This window comes from Castor canadensis, chromosome 1, assembly GCF_047511655.1.
Source record: "Castor canadensis chromosome 1, mCasCan1.hap1v2, whole genome shotgun sequence".
NCBI lineage: Eukaryota > Metazoa > Chordata > Mammalia > Rodentia > Castoridae > Castor > Castor canadensis.
In genome coordinates this window covers 180,662,907-180,683,584 of record NC_133386.1, presented here as the reverse complement: position 1 = coordinate 180,683,584, position 20,678 = coordinate 180,662,907, and the positions used below count along the sequence as shown (strand labels likewise).

The window sequence follows — 20,678 nt, the reverse complement described above, 5'->3', positions numbered from 1 at the left end:
TAAGGGCTCTGCATAGCCCCAACAGAGCCTCACACAGCCCTGTTAACATCCCCAGGTGTTCAGAGGAGGAAAGGAGGCTCTAAGAAGCCAAGAGTTCTGTCAGGAGTCACGTGTCACACAGCGCTGAGCCATCACTGAACTCATTCATCACCCAAAGCCCTTCCTCAGAGCCAGAATCAGGGATGGCCACCAAGAACCAATCTGAGGCTTAGCACTGTGGAATCTGCCGTGTGGGTGCCAGAGATCTCCAAGCTGGACCAGACCTACTCCCTATCCCACACAACTCGGAGTCCAGCTTAGGCCCTGCTTCTGTGCTTCTGATGCGGGTCCTGGCCTGCAGCCAGGGACCGTGCTTTGTCTCTTGACTTAACTGGAGTGCTCCATCCTACCCACAAGCTCTTTCCCCATCCTCAGGGCAGGGCCAGCACACAGGTCCTTTTGGGTACAGAGTGGACAGTGAGCTCTCCTGTGATCACTGCTTTGTCTGCAGCCGGGAGGTGGTTAGGGGTCAGTGGTCGGCTGGCTTGGGGAGCACCCCCCCAACCTCCCCCTTAGCAAAAGCAGAATGCTGAGAAAATGACTTTGCCAATGTTCCCCGCTGACCTTACCTATAATCAGGGCCCAGTGATGAAGGGGATCCTCACGGCATATAGCGAGGACAGGAGTGAACTTGTCAGCCAGGCTCCTGAAGGGCATGTGCTGTGTAACCATCAACTGTTATGGGAAACTCTGTCTCCACGTGCTGTCACTGCCCTTCCCACGTCCTCCTTGGCAACCAGCACATGGCTGGGCACAGTGGGCATCTTGATGCTTTTAGCCCAATGACTTTTTTGGTTCCCAACATGAAGACTATCAAACTTTGTGTGGGTGTGTGAGTGGGGGAGGGTGTCTTGAATTCTAGAGTCCAGTCAGCTACGTTCCCAGTGCTAAGAATGAATTCACCTTGGGAAAACAGAGCTATGTAACTGACAAAGCTTCCCCTCCAGCCCCGCCCCCCTCCATTTTTATTTTTATTTTTATTTTTTGCTTTGGCCACCAGGAAGCTCAGAGGCACAATTATATATGGTTTCACTTAATGTGGAGAACTGAAGGATGGCATCGCTTTCATTTTGCATTCCAATAGATTGATTGATAGTGCTGAGTTGAGGAGTCTGAAGCCACAATGAGTGATGTTGGCTATTAAGTGTGGCCAGGGTGCATCTGGCCTAAGAAAATGAGAACTGTGATCAATGAGTAATGTCTGCCGGGAGCATGGCTATGGAGAGTGTTCTGTGCGTTTGAACAGCCTTAAGGGTGACTCAGCTGTGTTAATCTCATCAAGCCTACACTTCCTCATAGATCTGTGTTTTCCCTGACATGCTTTATGTTTTAGTATACATACTTCCTTTGTGGAACAAGGCAGGTTATTAAAAAAAAAAAAAGTACACTGGACAGGCTTTACTCAAGAGTCCCCAGCCCTGGAACACGAAGAGCAGCTGAGAATTCTGGAGGTGACAGGGAACTGTCGGCTTGGAGCCTAGGCCTCCTTTGGACCCAGCATAGGCCAGGGCAACTCAGCAGGCCTGAGCGGGTTTGCCAGACTTCAACCACAGAAAGTCTCCTGCAGAGCACCAGGCAGAGTGCCTTCCCCTTGCCCTTGACCAGGCTCTCTGGTCTGACCCCCCCACCCCAACCACCCATTTCTCTTTGGGGCCACAGTCTGTGGCTACGTTTCACCAGAGCCTGAGGACGTAAAATCACTTTAGAGGGCTGCAAAAAATACAAAGTCCTTGTCCCCCTCCTAGTTTTGCTGCACCAGGGTTCTGGAGGTCCAGTGTCTGCACGGTGCAGTAGCACCGGCGGCTGGAGTAACCTGGAACCTTGCTCCTCGGCTGAGGCAGCAGCGCCCCCTGCTGGCTTCAGTGGAAACACCTCCCTCTTCTCTGAGAGCTCCCGCAGTAGGCAAGAGCCCTAGCCCTGGCCCTAAGCACTACCTTGACCTCCTTCTAGGTGAAGAGGTGAGAGAAGTGGGCGAGTGTCCTTCCTTCCTAGCTGCCCTCTCCAGCCTTCTCTCCCTTGCTGCGCTGGGGTGCTTCCCTGTCCCTCCGAATTCCAAATTTCGTGCTGACTTGGGGACTTAGGGTGCTGGGACTCAGTGTAGGGCCCTGCACGGTAAGACCTTTCTTTAAAGTCTCCGAGCCTTAAAAGGCCTGAGCTCTGCACATCTGATCTGCCCTATTTCTTTGGTATGAAAATGTTTCCTTCCACAGAGCTTCATAAAACCCCTGCTCTAGGAGGAGTCCGTTTATCCTGTGACTTCCCGGTTCCCCATCACAGCCCAATTTTGTACACCTTCCAGGCACCTGTACCTTGGTCTCAAAGACAGGACTCATGGGGGACAATTTGTACCTGTCAACATACAACCCCTCTCCAGGCCAGGGCTGACCATTCACGCTTTGTGCATCAGGCTGCCTTGGAGAGCAGGGAAGCAATGCGCCGCCTCCCCCCCACCCCAGCAGATGCTCATCGCCTTCTCATTGGTCCTCCCCATCCCAGAGGCAGCACCCCACCACTACAGGCCCGGTTGTTACAAACCTCTTTAATAGTCAGCCTTCAAGTCTGAATGCGTTTACAGAGCAGAGCACAGATACCCTCCTGCCCCCGAAAGGCACAGCCTTACCCACCTACTGCTCATGGGACAAGGGACAGCTGCTGAGAAAGACCAGTCCAGCTTCTCCTCCTCTGGTCCCCAGACAGCTTAGGATCCTGGAGAATGCAGGGCCAGCTCTGTGCCACACCGAGGGGGACTGTGACTCTCTACCCACATGGAACTCATTAGGTACTGCCCACAGGGTGGTCTGGGCAGAGCTGAGCTGCCTGGAAGGGCTGTGTCAGGCCTGGGAAAGGGACATCACCCACCATCTCATATTACCATCCATAAAAATGTGAAAAACCAAAGCTGTAAGCATCATAGTAGGAAGAATTTGACCCAACCAGGGATCAGTCCCCTGACAGCCTTGGGATATGATCCATGCTTCCCCTGGGGGTTTCATACACCTTTCTCTATAGCATATGCACAACCTCCAGGGTAGGTGGAGATCCAGCCATCCTGCCTGTGAGGGATACCAAGGCAGGGAGCCATACTGAGCTGCCAAGAGACCCCTGGGGGGCAGAGAGGGGCAGGGCCACAGGACCTCCAGGGCTCTAGCCTGGCAGTGGGGAGAGGGGTCCAGCCAGTTCAGGACAGGCAAGGGGCCTGACAGTGAGGTGGGAGGCAGGCCTGGAGGAGGGAGCTAGGGAGCCCCCTGGGAGGTCCAGGTGGGAGATGGCAGGGAGGTGGGGGACAGCAGGAGCCTCAGTACTTGGGGACCTTGCTGTAGTCTTCAGAATGGATGTGCCGGCACAGACAGATGGACAGAAGCATCCCCAGGAGCTGGAGGGAGAGGTGGAGAGTCAGGGGGAGGCTGGCCTACCTGCTCCCAAACCCCTGCCCACCATCCAGGTGAACAGCCAGACTTCCATCTGGATTACTGGATCCTCCACGTGTGCCTCATGACCACCCTGACACAGTCAGCAGAGGGAAGCCCAGAGAGGGTCATGCCCTGTCCAGAGGTCACAGAGCCAGACCAGACTCTGGCCAGAGAGCCTCTAGAAGCTGATGGGCAACTCAGAATGTCAGCAGATGGGAAGAAATCCAGGCAGGCCACACGGGAGGAACGGAAGATGGGGGAATGTACCTCGGTGACAGCGATGCTCACACACACACCAAGGATGGTGCCCAGGTTCTCCTGCAGCCATGCCTGCACCTTCTCCATGCAGCCCTGCAGGGAGCACACAGCCATGTCACCCACATCCATGAGGGGTACCCCAGAGGTCCCTGTGTCCCATGAGGGAGTCAGCAGTGATTGGCACCCAGGACACGAACAAATGAATGGAAGGAGGGACTAACTGAAAGAAAGAGGCCTGAGCAGCTCCACCCGAGGGTCTCTGAGCCCATCATCTCTCCCACAGTCCCGCACACACCTCCCTGTACACAGGCCACTCCTCGGGGTCATTGCTGCCCTGGGTGCTGTTGCCAGGGGCTTGGCAGAAACCCTTCCTCAGAAGGAACGTGGTATCCTCATCCTCCGTGACCTCGCAGGAGCAGGGATAGGTGACATCGGTGTGGTTCATGAGCTCCGCGTTGTCTGTCCAGTTGGAGAAGCTCACCCAGCCACAGCACTTCACCTGGGCAGAGCAGGGACAGGGTGTTAAGCCCACTGCCAACCTGCCTGGCAGACCACCCTCCCCAAGCAAGAGGCTCAGATCTGCTGCTTCCAGGCCCCAAGAAGCAAGCCAAACCACCAGGATTAGAGTTTAGGTTTCATTTTGGCTTCTGTGTGCCAGAGAGATTTAAAGAAGCTTTCGAGAGATGTCATAAATAAACCACAAATATGGTAGAAAGTAAAAGTCAGGGCACACAAAGCAGAGGAAGTTGAAAGACAAGCGTAAGTATGTGGGAGGTGAGAAGGGCAGATGGCAAACTGCTGAGTGTGGGGTTTGTCATAAGGCTGCTGGGTTCAAATCCCAGCTCTGCTATCTCAGCCAAGGTCCTGGCCTCAGTTTCCTTTCCCTATCTGCAAAAACAACAGTGACAACAAAGCTTCCTAGACCACAGGGCTGTTAGGAGGACTAAGTAGGGCAAGGCAGGCAAAGTGCCTGCACAGGTCTGGGGAGCCCAGTAAGAGCTCAGTCAAGGCCAGGTCTACTTGCAGGTGCTGAGCACGTGTAGGAGTTGGGATTTTACTCTGAGCTTCCTGGTCGCCCAAGTGAAAAAGGAGACATGGTCAATCCTGATGTTTTACAGGAGAAAATGCTCTGTTCTGGATGAAAGAAAGTCTTTGTGGACTCTGCACTACCAACTTCTCAGCTAGGGTCCTTGGGACAACCTGGGTGAGCCCCATGCTCAGTAGTGGCCAGTCCCCAGCTGCTTCCTGGCCTTCTCAAGGGTATTGCATCCCAGACTAGCAGCCAGTGGCCAGCAGGGGGCGCGCCAGGCACGTGTAGGAGTGCAGGGCTCCAGGCAGCGTCCACACCAGGTTTTCTTTTTCATCCTCCTAGCTGCTTTCTGTCTGCCAGGGAAGTCTGGCTGGCACTTTGGGGAGGCACAGAGGTCTGCAGGGTTGGGGGCACCGCAGGTTCTGCTGCACCTGAGCCGATAAAGGCTTCCCTCCTTGGCCTTTCTGTAGCCCCAGGCGGGGACCTCCTTTCCCAGGGCCACAAATGGGGCATTTTGATTCCTGGAGCTGCCAATCAAGACTGGATTCCTGGGGAAGGAGGGTGGTGCTGGCTGGGGTGATGGGAGGTAGCTCACAAGAGTCACCCAGCCCCAGGTGGGATACACTTACACGGTTCCTCTCCATCAGGCACACAGACCCATTGTAGAGACGCTTAACCTAGTGCGTGGGTGCCTCCTCACCTGCATCTGCACGTAGTCCCAGGCCTCCTGCAGGCTGTCCTCACCGCTGGCACTGGTGTTGGAGTAGTTCCGGATAAGCTCCACCACCACATTGCCCATCTCCTCCTTCAGCTGCAGAGCAGAGGCCAGGGTCAGGGCCAGACTCCCTGGAAACCAGGCGCCACCTCTGCTCTGCCGCCCGAGCCCCCAACAACCCTGGTCCTCACTGCTCCATGGAGTTCATTGTTCATTCCAGCCTCCTTCCTGGCTTCCCCTGGGCAGCTGTCCATCAGGGCAACCTCTCTAACCCTAGGGTCTGTTCTGTACTCAGCAGGCATCTTTAATCCTTCATCTTTCTGTGTCACAACTGAAGAGCCTCTGGTGGCCTCCCCCCATTCCCAGGAAAAATGCCAATGTCCTCCCTCCATGGCCAACTGGGCCCTCTACCATTTGCCCCTGCTTTTCCCAAACTTCTTTTCCTGTTCTTGCTTCCTCTGCTCCAGTTACACAGGGCTCCTTGCTGTTTTCTTGCTATCTCAGGGCCTTTGCACTTGCTGTTCCCTCTGCCTGGAAGCTCTTCCCCTAGATATTAACATGACTCAGTCCTCCACTACCTTTAGGGCTCAACTAAATGTCACCTCCTCAGAAAGGCCTTCCTGAGCCACCTGACAAAACATTAACCCTCCTCTTCCCTCCCACCACTCCTCAGTTACCCTCCTCAGGCTCTCTTTATTCTGCAAAGGTAGACATGGTGGTTTTCTTCATAACACTAATATTACGTGCTCATTTGCTTTTTGGGCTTGCTGGTTCCTTCCCCTACTAGAACATGAGCTGTGTGGGGGGCACGGCGTGCTCTCTGCAGAGTCCCCGTGGCTACAATGAAGCCGGGTACAGAGTGTGTGTGCAGCATCACATACATGAAAAACGTCCATATACGTAACCACCACAGTTACAACCCCACCCCACAGAGGAGGGACGTGAGATCTTGTCCTAATTTACTTCTTTTGTGGGGAGGGCTACAGCCCAGCTCTCAGAAAAGGGCCCCAGCCAGCAGGCAGGAGCCTTGGCCACTGGATCAAGCAGCTGCTCCCGTCCCATGGACGGCAGCTGGCACAGGTGTGAGGGTGTGAAAGTAATTGTCAGAGGGTGGGGTGTGGACACCTGTCTGATGCACCCCCCCTCGCCCCAGGCTCTATCCAGTCCACCTCCTGTGAAGAGACACACCTGGCTGAAGGACTCCACAGAGAAAGCTTGATTTACAAGGGAGGCAGGGAGCACAGGATTCAGCCCCAAGGCCTTGTCCAGGGCCCCAAACCAAGCTCCTCACTCCAGCAGCTTCTCAGGAGCCTAGCCTCACCCATTGGCCCACTGGAACCAGTGTGGTCAGGCTGTAGCCATCCTCCTCTGTCACCCCGCCTAGAGGTCTTCCTGGACAGGTAGACTATGACCACCTGCTCAGCTGTGGGAACCCCAAGCGAAGGGACCCAGAGAAGCCACATATACCCCAGGGAAGCCCACATGCATGCTTCTCTCTGTTCCCTAGAAAGAGGACTTGGAGGACACAGGACAGGTCTTCCAACAAGGGGTTCTAAGGTCAGTCCTCATGCCCGTGATGCCCACCTCCTCCAGCTAGACCTGGAGCCTGCCTCCTCACCACTCCCCTGGGTCACCAGCCCCAGTCACCTTGGGAAACCAGCTCCAAGGACAGCTCCCAGCACTTCTCTCCCACTCAGAAAAACTTAGCACAATACCTTTCTTCAAACTAAAACTTCACAGAGTTCTGCAATTCACAAAGTTTTACTGCCAGCCATCCCAACAGACAGTGGCTATATCAAATGTGTGTTGTGTACCAGGTGCTGTGGCACACGCTTTTCAGTGTGCTATCACAGCAGAACTATCACCTAAGGTGTTGATCCCTTTCCTCATTATAAGACACAGAAGACAAAGCCAGAGAAGTTAATTGACTTAGCCAAGGTCACACAGCCAGCCAGCAGGTGGAAGAGCTGAGGTTTGGATGTAGGCTTGTCTGATTCCAGAGCCCAAGTTTTCAAGCTCTATCAGCATTTAAACCACATGGCCACACCCTGCAATGGATCGGTTAAAACTAGGGCCCAGAGATGCTAAGTGGTTTATGGGTCACCAACCCAGGCTGTCTGTGTGCAGAATGTAAGTCTGTCTGTCCTGATCATCTTCGCTCCACCTCTAGTCCCCAGTGAGCAGCCAATCCCCATAGCACGGGAAGGAGGGGGTCCTCAGATGCATCTGTGCAGAAAGGCGGCTGTCCACATCCTTCTCCACCCACCGAGCTCGCTCACACAGCCCTAAGGCTCTATTTATACCCCATGTGGTTGCCACGGCAGCCGGACTTCCCTGTCTCCCTCCCAGGGGGCCTCAGACAGGAGAAGGTGAGGAGGCCGGGTGGTTTCCACAGGGGTGGGTGGTTTCCATGGAAACAGCACGGCATTCCACAGTCCAGAGATACAGCTGGGCCACAGGGACCAGGGACCAGGGCCACAGGGCTGGCTCAGCTCTGAGTTGATGCCTGGGGATCCCAACGCCCAGGGCACCTGTGTTGGGAGGACAGACAGGTCACCCTGGCAACCAGGGAGTTTCTTTAAGACTAGAAAGCCTGAGGAGGGAGAGTGAGGGACTTCAGCACATCCTTCCCCTCCGGGGTTGCTATGTTTTTCCCACCGTTCCTTTCCTTGGCTTTCCTTGGGGTGACTGACCCTCAGTCACAGCCCCTGGCAGGGCAGGCACAAGACTTGGGCTGCCACCTATGGCACATACACCCTGGGCACAGCCAGTTGTTCGGGGAGGTCTGTGACCCACAGTCTCTTCCTGCCAAGGTGGTACCTAAGGGCCTCAGCTCACCTGGGACCCCACTGAAGACAGGCTGCCCTAGAAGGGGGCCAACAGAGGAGAGCAAGGCCAAGCAGTGGAGATGGACTGAGTCCTAGTGGCTTCAGGGAGATCCGGATCCAGCGGAGCCTCCAGGTAGCTCGGGACCCTTTCACTGGAGTTGCTGCCCCAAGTTATCAAGGTGGCTGCATAAGGTTCAGCCCAGGCAATGTGAAGATATGGGGTCCTTGTTTAAAATAATTCAGGATCTCAAGAGCTTCCTTGACCTGCTCCTTGGGATAGTATCCCATCCTCCATGTGTCAGATTCTAGAAAGACCCCCAAATGCACATCTTCCCAGGACATCAAAGCAAGCAGTGTAGGACCATGTGTGACTCCACAGATCCCATGCCTGGGAATCCAGCTGCTCCCACCACCATCTCTACTTCCCAGAGGAAAAACGGAGGTTCAGAGTTGCCAAGATCACAGTGAGCAGCAGCAGAGGTATGGGGCGATGGCTTGAACATGAAGCGGTACCCACAGGCCTATCCCTTTGACCCCAGCTCACAGCACAATCTTGGGAGGTGGGAAAATTTTAGGAAGTAGGTCACTGGGGCGGGTCTTTGAGGGTATTTGTGATCCCTAGACCATTCCTCCTCCTCTACTTCCTGTCCACCATGAAGTCAGTAGCCTCTGCCATGCTCCTACCGCCATGATGCTTTGCCAAGTGACCAGGGACTGAACTCTCTGAAACCACAAGCCAAAACCAATCCTTCCTCTTTTAAAATTGTTCCCCTAGGGCTGGCTAAGTGGCTTAAGCACCACAGCGCCTGCGTGACAAGTGCAAGGCCCTGAGTTCAAACCCCAGTATTGCCAAAAAGAAAAAGTAAATTGCTCCCCTAGCTGATTTGGTCATAGCAGTGATGGTCTGTGCAGCTCCTGGGCCCTGAGGTCCCCACCATGGCAAGCCACCAGTTGTCTCTACCTGACTGGAGAGCTCCCCACTCCAAGGCTATACTGGTATTTCATGGTGTGACTCTTAAGGGCCAGACCCGGAGAGACCTTCAGAGACCTTCGAGTTCAGCATGGGGAGCTCTGTGCTTCACACAACAGCTCATCACGGGGCTTGGGGGAGGGGCTCTTGGCATGACTTCTACTCACTGGGATTATTTTGCATTCCCCCTTTTGTCCCCTGCATCCCAGCTGGGACCACACAGGGCAAATCAAGTCCCTCTTTCCCACGACAAATGTCTCTCAGATTTGTCCCAGACCCCGAGGCCCTTTACCCTCCTCTCTGGGGAAATGTTCCAGCCTCCTTGGGATGGTGCTCCGACCTCTCTCTGCACTCTCTAATGTATCAGGTCACCCTTTCTAAGGGGGTGTCCCAAATGCAAGGTCATGGGCCCATGCCTCCCTGCCCCTCCCAGGGTTCTCATGGGGACATAGCCAGTCACTCTGCTGGGGCAGTTGCCAGCTCGGAGGCCTCCCCCTGGAGTCCTGCTATGGAACAGGCCTTTGTCATGCCATAGCTGTGAGGGCAGCCATGTCTACTCTAGTGGACCCCCTGAGGCTTTCCAGAAAGCCCAGCTGCTATGGACATAATCAATTCCCCAGAATGCAGTAGGACCCACGCCATGTCCCGGCGCCTGTCAGCTCCCCACGCAGAGCTGGTCCCAGACCCACTTGAGAAAACTCCCTTGGTGTCCCTCCTGACCACCGTACAGAAGGACAGCCCAGACACCTCCTTCTCCCTTCCCACCAGGGAAAAGAAAGGTCACCTGTCCCAGTCCCAGTTCAGCCAGTGAGTCAGGGTGTTCCCATCACAGGAGGTGGCAGCTCATAGAGAATGGCTTTGTCCCCTGGGAACCCGTCTTACCACCTGTGCCACACAGCATGTGTACACTGGTGACTTTGGGTGTCCTGGGTGGGGAGATTTCCCAGTTTTCCTAACCATTCTCCCTGGGAAGCAGCCTGGCCAGCCCACAGCACTGCTCCACCCAGCCCCACCCTGACTGCAAGAGCCCCTTCCCCTCCAGGCTGTCTGCCCCCAGCCCCTCAGCTGGTGTCCCTCACCTGGGCTCTCAGAGGCCCCAGGCTGCACCTGCTCAGGGTGTTGGAAAGCTTAATTTACAGCCCAGTGCCCAGAAAGGAAACAGCACATGCTCCCTGCCTTCCTTCTGACCCTCCTTCTCTCCACTGTCCAGGGAGGGTAAGTCAGAACCCCAGACTCAGCTGGCAAGGGTCCAAAAGGCCACACACAGCTCAGAGAGGCTGAGTAACTTCTTCAAGGCCACACAGCTTCATTATCAGAGCTACCCCAGAAGCCAGGGTCTTGAATCCCGGACCTGGGCTCTGTCCATGCAAAGGAGGTGGAATGAACACACAGAGCGGGGCCAGCCAGAGGGGTGGGGCTTCACACGGGATCCCACAGCTCTTGCAGGTACTAAAACTGACAACAGCTGCCACTCATGGGGCCTTTGCAGGTTCTGGCAATGTCACCAATGGTGGCAGGAGCAATGACCACTTGCAACAATGCCACAAACACCTGCTCTGGGCAGGCACCGTGCAATGCCCTTCCCATCCCTGCACGTCTCATCTGTGGCACTGGGATTTGGCCCTCAGCCCAACACTGAGAAATGATCAGATCTTAAAAAGGGATGGAGGACATGTTGAACCCCACCATCGCTCCCATATGTGCTTCAAGAGGGACATCCGCTTGAGCAAATTCAGAGCCTTCCTTCCTCCCTTCCTTCCTCCCTCCCCTCCCTCAGGTTGATGTTGCCACTGCCTGAGTTACAACTGCTGTTTTTCAAAGGATTTTTGATTCTAGAATTGCAGATAAGAAACATGGGCCTTTCTTATTACTGTCATTCAACAAGAGGAAACTGAGGCACAGAGAGGCAGAGTGACCACCCAGGTCACAGACGCAGGCCATCTGATTCCTGAGTATTATATTTGATGAAAGTGTCATGGTTTGTGTCCACTTCAACCCAGGGGACACTGGGGCTCACGCTGCCCAACTGCCCAGGAGGCCTAGGGGAAAAGGACTGAGCCATCTCCTTCCAAAAGGCCTCATCCTCAGGCTCAGACAAGTCCCCGCCCCCGCAGGCCTGGTCTGCAGGAATGAACCCCAGAAAAGATTGTTTAGGCTCCACCAGGATTTACAAGTCCTGGGAGCTGAATAAGCTGCTCCTCCCAGCTCAGAGTTATGGGCAGCAGGCCTTCCCCAGCACAGCCAGGAAAGTGCCTCCCCCAGAAAGGGTGTTCAGTGACTGCTGGGCACCTGGGGTAGGGAGGAGGCCATAGAGGGCACTGTGGGGTCCATGGACAGAGCTGCGTTCGGAGTGGGGACCTGATTCTTCGATCGAGCCTCCATTGGGGCTGAGGACCCTTGAAACTGCAGCCATGGGGAGGCCCCATGGGCCACAGACACCCATGGCCTAGGGTCAGAGGGTCTGGGGTAGAAATGTCCACTCTGCTGCATCCAAGTTACGTGTGACTGTGGCCAAGTCACTTTGTTTTTCCAGGCCTCAGTTTCTTAAAATGAAAAGCATTTGTAAAGCTGAAATGTGCCAAGTACAATCCATCTCCTGGTGCTCGCTCACTGGGTGCTATCTTTCTTACCGTGGGATGGTGGCTCACATGGATGAGAGTGACTGTCTGAGACCCTCGCAGAGGTCACCAACTTCTGAGTCACAGGAACCAGCTCACTGGGGCCTAGTTCCTACCCACCCTAATTATAATATACCACTGACTGGGTTCTAGAGAGGCCCCAGGTACCATAGGGCAGAAATGAGTACCTGAAGCTAGCCCCCTTCGCTGGGAAAAAAATTTCCCTCCCCTAACCACTGGCTTCCTGTCTGACAGACAAATGAGCTTCCTTTCATCTAGTGAATCCACTATTTCCCTTTTTTGCCTTAGTTGCTAGGAAGCTCAGTACTCAAGTCAGCCCTCAGCTGCTATAAATACCTCAGCCCCTGGTTTCAGAAGTAATAGTTTTCTTCTCAGTATAGGTTCTGTTCTGTCTTATTTCGATTTTAGCTACCCTGGGTACCAGCTTCAATTTACCTAAGAAACAGGTTCTATGTGGATCATAAATAAAGCAGGAATTCCCACAATGAAAATGCATCAGCTTGAACTCAGAAGCTGGGATGCCTGAGTTCCAATCCTGGCTCTGTTACTTACTAGCTGTGTAAACTTGAGCACGTAGCTTAACCTCTCTGAACCTCAGCTCCCACATCTAAAAACAGGGATACTAGCAGGCACCAGTGGCTCACGCCTGTAATCCTAGCTACTCAGGAGGCAGAGATCAGGAGGATGGTGGTTTGAAGCCAGCTCAGGCAAGTAGTTCTCAAGACTCTATCTCAAAAGTATCCAACACAAAAAAGGACTGGTGGAGTGGCTCAAGTGGTAGAGCACCTGCCTAGCAACTGTGAGGCCCTGAGTTCAAACCCCAATACCACACACATACACACACACACAAAAACAAAAAACAAAACTGGGGTGCTCATAGCCCCAATCTCACGGCACTGCTGTGAGGCGTGATCAAACATGGTGTACACGGAATACCTAGGATAACTTGTTCCAGCTTCTCCTAAACGTCAATGTTTCTCAGCTTCCTTCCAGGAGGGACCTGAGGCAACTTGACCTTCAAGAGGTAAAAACACAGGAGTGCCTGCTGCTGGGGGGTGAGAACGGCGGCACAGGTGGGAGGCAAGCCACACGGGGCCATATGCCCCTGGGCAAGGGGACTCTGGATGGAGTTGAAACCCTGGCCTGACCCCGCTGGAAACCTTGACCTCCTATGCCCTCTCGGGAGTTAGGGACTAGTAAGGGAACAATGTAAAGTGACCAGCACTGAACTTGGAACATGGCACATGTGGAACACAAGCACGGTGGGGGTCCTAGTTACTATTACCAAAGTCTGTTGGAGGGCATTTTTTTCCTAAGAAGAAAGATTTCCCTGTCAGGCACTACCCTTTTCCCCGTCTTCTGGCCTCAATCGAGCAGATGCTGTGCCTGGTGCTGTGGCAGCCATCTTGAGACCATGAGATAAAATTCATCATAGTTAGGATGTTGAGCAGTCAGCCAGAATCAGGGTCTCTGAGCTTCCAAACCAGACTTTTGGATGAGTCAACAACAAATCATCTTACAGTTTAAGCGATAGCAAATCTGATTTTCTATTCCTGAAAGCTCAACACTTTCCTGACATAGGACATCTTATCTGTCTCCTCCCTGGGCCTCAACTGTGGCCAAGTGGCTGGCATGGATTTAATTCCTGCTAAGATGCCTTAATAACGACAAAAACGGCAAGCATTCGTTAACCACCTGGCATGCCATGTGCCGTGCTAAGGTTTTACTAAGATCCTCACTGAATCCAACCCCGAGTTAAGTTTTCTTCCTATCTTCAGTTCATGGGTGGTGAAACAGGTGCAGAGAGAAAGTGACTTGTTCAAGGCCACACAGAGAGAAACTCTATGTGCTGCCTCCCCTCTAACATCCCACACAGAGCAGAAGGCCCAGGGACTGACCCTGGCACCTAATGTGTCTGCGACCACTGAGCCCTTCCTATCTATCCACACCCAGAGGCAGTGCCCAGTGGTGGGTCCAGCCAGTGAGGGCGACGGGGGAGTGTGTTTACCTGGCCTGCATTGAAGTAGAAGACGACTCCAGCGGTCACCTGGGCGATGAGGAGCAGCAGGAGGAAGGCAAAATACTGGGAGCAGATGGAGAAGAGTCAGCTGCAGCCCGCTAGGTGCCCATCCTCCCCGCCTGGGGAGGGGAGCCGCTCCCCAGCCCGCCTCTGGACCACCATGGTCCTGAGGCCTGCCTGGCAGAGTGAGGGGTCCGGACTCACCAGGCCCAGCAGGCAGCGGACCTCATTGACGGCACCAATGCAGCCAAGGAAACCCATGAGCATGGTGACAGCACCCACGGTGATAAAGACATAGGCTGCCACCTGCAGTGAGCTGGAGGAGGTTTCTAGGAGACAGGAGAAGGTGATCCTTGTTAACAGGACATCAGGACTGACAACATCCCAACAGAGGCAAAGAAAACCCAGCTGGCAATCCAAGCCCACTCCCCAACCCACTAAGGAACCAGCAAGAGGCTTGAGCATGCTTCCCAGAAGGCCTCCCGCACCCTCCCTCCTCAGAGCCGCGTCTCCTGATGAGGCCGGGCCCCCTGTAAAATTGCACCCCACCCCGACCCAGCCAGACCAGGCCCTGCTTTGTCTTCTGCCGTGGCAGTCACGAGCAGCAAGCACTCTACGTAGGACTGATCTGCTCTGAGCCCCATAAAGGTGAGCTACAAGAAGCAGGGGCCTCGGCTTGTGCCCGCTGAGCCTGTGACAGGCAGAACATGCCTGCCACAGTGAGCGCCATGTAAGCATCTGCTGAGTTAGTGAAGGATGGGCCAGGGGGTCCACCAGCTCTGTGCAGGCCATATACTGAAGATTCCAGGCTGGCTTTCACCCCACCTTCCCTCTGGTCCTTAGACTCTCTCACTGTGTCTCGGGGATGATGCACATCCAGCCTCCCTCTCTGGCACAACCCCGCCTGGCAGGCACCAGCAGGGAAACGCCACAGAAAGGAAACCAAAGCCCAGAGGACACAGGCAAGGGCCAGAATGGAGATTGGGAAACACAGTCCTCTGATGGCACATTTTCTGCAGTACTGCATGGGGCAGAACTGATGCTTCTTCATTCAATCACAGCAAATATATCCGGGTACCCACCTCGTGCCCGGCCCTGTGCCCAGGGCTGGGGATAAAGAAGCAGGAGGACAATAAGTGAACAACACAGCCTTTTGAATGAAAGGCCACAAGGAGATAAAGCAGCCAGTGCTGCAGAGGACTGTGAAGCAGGGAGGGGCAGGCAGGGCAGAGGTCATGTGAGCATTCCTGGCAGAGGGCACAGCAGGTGCAAAGGCCAGAAGGAGGAGAGAGCTTCGTGTTTGGAGAAACAAGAAGGAGAGAAAAGATGAGCAGTGGGAGAGAGAGGAGTCCCTCAGACAGTGATGCTTGCGGTGCTGGGTGTGTAGCCCAGACTGGCCTGGAACTGGCAATCCCCAGTTCCCCTGCCTCTGCCTCCTGAATGCTGGGATTATAAACCGAGTCACACGTGCCTGGTCAGTTTAGAGATGCAATTTCCTCAGCCATCACAACTGGACAAACTCCCAGGAGAAGGTATCTTTCATGTGACAGCCCCCCCACACACAATGACAGAGGCACACCCAGGCTGACCCCTGACCCCTAGCAGGACGAGCATAGGCCTGTCTGGCTGAGTCTCTGGGGATCTTTGGAGAGACCAAGCTCCTTGCTTTGGTCACCAAGGGACAACAGTGCCCTTAGGAAGAATGACAGGCAGGGTGGGTGGTTAGAGGCCGAATGATCTGACATCACATCCTGGTCACATGTGGAAAGTTCTGGAGCTGAGGAAGAGCCTTGGATGACCCACCCCACACTCGGGCTGCTGAGGCAGGGCTGCTCCTGCTCAGCTCCTAATGGAAACCCCCAGGAAGCTCTGCAGAACCCAAATAGGGATCCTGGGGGCTCCTGGCACCCAGCTACCTCTTTCTGGGCCTTACTGCACTGGCGGTCAGCAGGCAACACGCACAGGGAGAGGCCAGTTGTGCCACCTCTAACCTTCCTGGGCTTGGGCTCCAACGGTTCATTCCAAAAGAAAGGGTAACAAGGGTACAGGGTGCCAGCCTCCTAAGACCCTGTGCACCCCAGCCACAGCCTGTGGAGGTGAATTCACACTCCGGTTTGTCCAGGAGCACTGAGGCTTGGGGAAGCTAAGGCACAGGAGCCTGGCCCCCAAGGGTGGGGAAAATGGGCACTGCTATCAACCAGAGGTTCTGAGAAATGGAGACCCCACAGCTCGGCCGGCCGGCCTCTCCAGCGCAGTTTCTCTGCATCTCTGGTGGACACCAGTCCCTGACCTCCTTAGGGTCATAGGGCTGCCTCAGATCTGGGCAGCCTGACTCAGGAAGGAGGCAGGGAGTCCTTCCTGGGGTAGCCCATCCCCTGTGCACAGCAAGGAAACCTGAGTGTTACGGGCAGGGCGGGGCTGGCAGGAACTGGGGAGGTAGACAGGAGGAGGCCCTCACTGGGGACCAGGCACCAGGAGAATGGATTCCAAGTCCTGCCCCTCCTGCTCTGACTCTGCAAAGATCATTTTTCATTTCCTCCTCTAAAAGGAGGCTAAGTCCTGCTCCTTATGGAGAGTGTAAGGATCGCAGTGAATTATAAAATGCTCTTAACAATCGCTCAGGTAGTTTATGATTCATCAGAAGCGGCCCTAAATTCTTTTCCTATAGAAATGAGACTCTAATGTCTCACAGCAGCCTTCTGAGGGGCACTCTATTATCTTCCCTATTTTATAGGTGAGGCGGCACACAGAGGTGAAGTAACTTGCAAAGGGTCATGGCACTGGCTCCAAACCCGGCACTTGACCATGGCTGCACACAGCCTCTCTCGATCCGGGGACAGAGCAGAGTTTTGCCACCTGACTTATATTCTGGTTCCCCTGCCTTCTAGCTGGATGCCCTTGGACAGGCCACTCTGCCTATCTGTACTTGGATTTCCTTATCTATAACACACCATAGACTCAGTGAGATTTCAACAAGGTAATGAGAGCGCTGAGTTATCCAGGCCCAGTGTAGAGCAGATCAGAAGCTCTGGCTCCCAGTTCTGACCCTCACTTGCTATGTGACTCTTAGCAAGTTGGGACTCCACCAGCCTCAGTTTCTCCAGATGCACAGTCTCTAGGTTCTGGGATTCATGTGTCTAAACCAGGGTTGCCTGGGAACCACCAGGAGGAGTGTTTTAAATAGCACAGTGCTCAGGCCCCACCCATGAAAACGGACTCAGGTTCCTTGAGCAGGGTGGGGCCCCAGGCCCTGGTATTTATAAAATCACGCTGGGGCATCTAGCAGCCTTTTCAACCCCCAGGGCAGGGCACAGCTGGTGCAGAACTGTAGGAGGCCCTTCAGACTTTGCCCTGTGCCTGTTGGGTGTGGGAAGCCTGAGCCTGATCAGGGTGGAGGGTGTGTCCCGTGTCAGGAGGGCACAGGGAGTATGTTGGGTTCTGAGGCAGGAAACCAGACCTTAACCACAGAAGGCAAGACTGAGGGGTCGTGGATCAGACTCCCTTCCATCTAGGCTAGGGCAACATGTGTGGCCCCTCCAACTCTGCATCTTAGCTGGGTTTCATTTTATCCAAATCAAGCAGCTGTCATGGGCTAGAGTCCAAACAGGCTGCCTTGGGCAGCTGCTGAGCAGGAAGTGAGCCATGGCTTAAAGGAGGGGTTCGCATCTGTTTGCTCCCTGACCAGGGCAGGCCTGTACAGAACCCCAAAGGGCTCCTGGGGGAGATGTGAGGCCTGAGGGCTCTGGAGGGCTTTTGTCATCATGCAGGGTCAACTTGGGCTCTGTCCTCTGCTTCTGAGGAGGGGGATGAGGGATCAGGAGCTGTGTGAACCTCAGCCAGGGACTTAACTTCTCTGAGCCTGTGTTTCTTTGTTTGTAAGGCAGGGACAGTACAGTATCTGCCCCACGGGACTGTTGTGGTGTTAAGGCCGTGCACAGACATGACACGCATGGTGCGCGATGACCCTTAGCTGCACCTGGGACCTTCCTCATCTATACACATGCCCAGAACACCCAGCAAGTGCCTGGCTCAGGTGTGTGCCTCACCAGTACAGACAGTCTGTCTGTCGCAGCTCCTTCATCTCTCTGAAATGTGGAGGGAGCTACCATCAACCACATTTTGCTCCCAGGCAAATTCAGGGACAGAGTATGTAAGAGGCTCTTCTGAGGCCAGAAGGGGCTAGCAAGGAGAATCAGCTCTTCCACTGCCCAGTGATCTCTGGACAACAGTGGTTTTGTTTGGGAGGAGGAGAAAATTCTTCCTGGAAATCCCACAAGACCTGTGCACAGCAGTTGGCACCAGGAGCTGGATGCATCCCTAGGATGGCTGGAGCATCCTACTTGTGGGAGCAGCTGTGCCCACCGGTGCTCCACCCCTGAGCAGCTCAGACAGGGGAAACAGAAGCTTCTTACGCAGGACTGAGATGAAGCTGCTCCTGTCAGCTAGGATCCACACCCCGAAGCCCAGGATTACGGCACCCAGGATCTAGAAGGAGAGGGACAGTTAGTGGGGGGTCAGGTGGGACTCAGAGGAAGGCACCTCAGTCTTCATCCAGCCCAGGGAGTCCAAAATGGCCTCAGGTCTAAACCCAAGCAACCCAGATGCAGGAACAGGTACAGGGAGTCCCAGCTGCCTCCTACCCATGAGGTCACCCTAGGGACTCCTACCCAGGGGGCCCTTCCCATGCCTTGTCTCCTGGTCCTTTCCTGTGTATGTCCCCTCTTCCCAGTCCAGCTCTGGGCCTTGCAGCCTCCCTAACAAGACTGGCTTTGGGGAAGACCCTTCATGTACTTGAGTATCGAGGTCCAGCTTATCCTTCAGGTCTCAGGAAAGAGGTCACCCTCTCCAAGAGCCTTCCCTGCCTCCACAGTCCCCTGTGCTGTCACAACCATTACTGTCTGGCCCTGTTTAATCACTGTCACCATGGGCCCCAAGTCCTGCTGTGTTTGCTTCTCCACTGGACTGTGGGCTCCCAGAGGGTGGGGCTCAGTGGCTGCAGGGCTTGGGGGCTGCAGCACTGTCACCTGGCCACCCTGCAGCACCAGATGTGGAACAGGGAAAGTAATGACAGCGCTCTAAACCTACCTGCATCAATGCAGGGCTGGAATGAGGGATGACTGAGGTGTGAGGGTGACAGAATACGGCTCCAGGCCCAAAGATTCGCAACTCTCTGACCTTCATCAGGGTGAGGTCCCAATCCCGAGCTTACCTTCCCAGGTGGAGTCCCAGCTAGATCTGCCACCCCACAAAGCCAGCTAAGGCCAGGGAAGCTCCTGCAATCTCACAAAGGCACAGGTTCCCTTTGAGGGCAGGGTGACCCTGTGGCTGTACCTGGGGCCCCAACCGGGTCTACCTGGAGCCCCTCGTCTGTCACCACACCTGGGTTTCCACCTGAGCCATCACCACATAATCTCATGTCAAGTCCAAAGCCAGCAGCTGCCCCAAAGTCTCAGCCTGGGGTCAGCAGTGGGCCCACGGTCTCCACCAACCTCATTCCATGGTTATTAAAGACCAGAGATGGAGTGAGGAAGGCATGAGGCCTGGGCCTTGTGTGCAAAAAGCAAGGAGCCACCAAAACCTCAGTCACAAATAACAACTGCTTTGCAGTAATACTTTCTTTCTTATAGTGAAAATGATAGTAAGGTTTATTAGGGAAGAAATGTAATATAACAGGATAAAAATAGGGAGAAATGGGGGGAGGAGGAAGAAACAATACTCTTTTAAAATAAAACTAATGCAAAAAATCTGGGATGAACTATCAAACCTGGAAATATGATTCTCACTGGATCCATACTTCATGTTTCCTTTCTGCCTCAGGCCCCAGGGCAGCTGGGTGCAGAGCCACCTCACTTGCTTGTCCTAGTCCCTGTTCCTTCAAAGACCACCAAAGCTGGCAGAAGGGTGTGCGGCTACCCACGCTGGTCCCTTGGTGCCTCCACCAAAGGAGGAACCATTGTCCTCTCCTCCCAGGACAGGGTCAAATTATCCCTGCTGTTATCATTTTACACACAAGGAAACTGAGGCCAGGATTTACCAAGGATTGGAAGCCAAAGGATTGTTGGAAAGCTGTGAGGATATTTAGGATGTATCCTGGCCTTAGTCCACAAAGCCAGTCTCCGTAGACAGAAAAACAATCAAGAGTCTGGGGAAAGGAAGGTGCCACTGGGGGCAGCCTTCAAGGAGGAAGGGGACTTTCAGGACCTGAGAGTCTGGTTCCCAAAGACTCCTGGTCACCCCATCCCCACCCTGCCCTGCAGCACAGCAAGACAAGCTAGTCCTCAAATGTACCAAGGAAAAGTCCCCTGCCTCTCCCTCCTCCCCCTGCACTCACGGGGTACAGCAGGAGGGAAAGCAACCTCTCCAAAAAGGGGGTGGGGGGCAAGGCAGAAAATTCCCTCTGGTAAAATAATTCTAAGTAGATCAAACCCCAGACTGCCCAGCCAGCTCAACAAGACAAACCCAGATAGGGAAGTCCCCAATGCTGCCCTGTAGGACAATGACCACAGCCTGACCAGGAGGTGTGGCCAGCTCAGCTGCCAGACCATGGGACAGACAGGAAGGAGGCCTGCTGCTTTGTGAGGCATCATGGCACCCCTTTCTCTATGAATCAAGATTGGGGCTGTGGAGCACACCCCACAATAACCAATCCCCAGCCCGGCCCAAGTTCCCGATGGGCCCAGCTAGGAGCCAGACACTTATGTCTGCTCCTTTTCTCAGAGGGCCATAGCAATAGCACCTCTGGATTCCTTTGAAAAGTGAGCAAGCATCC

General features: G+C 54.4%; 1 protein-coding gene across 3 annotated transcripts in view; it reads right to left on the bottom strand.

Annotated features, from left to right (window-relative positions):
* Positions 1-2,559: 2,559 nt before the first annotated feature.
* Cd82 (CD82 molecule) overlaps positions 2,560-20,678 on the bottom strand; it is a 44,856-nt gene continuing 26,737 nt past the window's right edge. For all 3 annotated transcript variants that reach the window (XM_020163710.2, XM_074044657.1, XM_074044658.1), the window contains 7 exons: positions 18,322-18,394; positions 14,114-14,238; positions 13,898-13,972; positions 5,438-5,548; positions 4,003-4,206; positions 3,717-3,800; positions 2,560-3,412 (listed from right to left, as the gene is read on the bottom strand). In XM_020163710.2, coding sequence (XP_020019299.1) covers positions 3,335-3,412; positions 3,717-3,800; positions 4,003-4,206; positions 5,438-5,548; positions 13,898-13,972; positions 14,114-14,238; positions 18,322-18,394 — 750 coding nt within the window. In that variant the 3' untranslated portion in view covers positions 2,560-3,334. The remainder of the gene's footprint in view (positions 3,413-3,716; positions 3,801-4,002; positions 4,207-5,437; positions 5,549-13,897; positions 13,973-14,113; positions 14,239-18,321; positions 18,395-20,678) is intronic.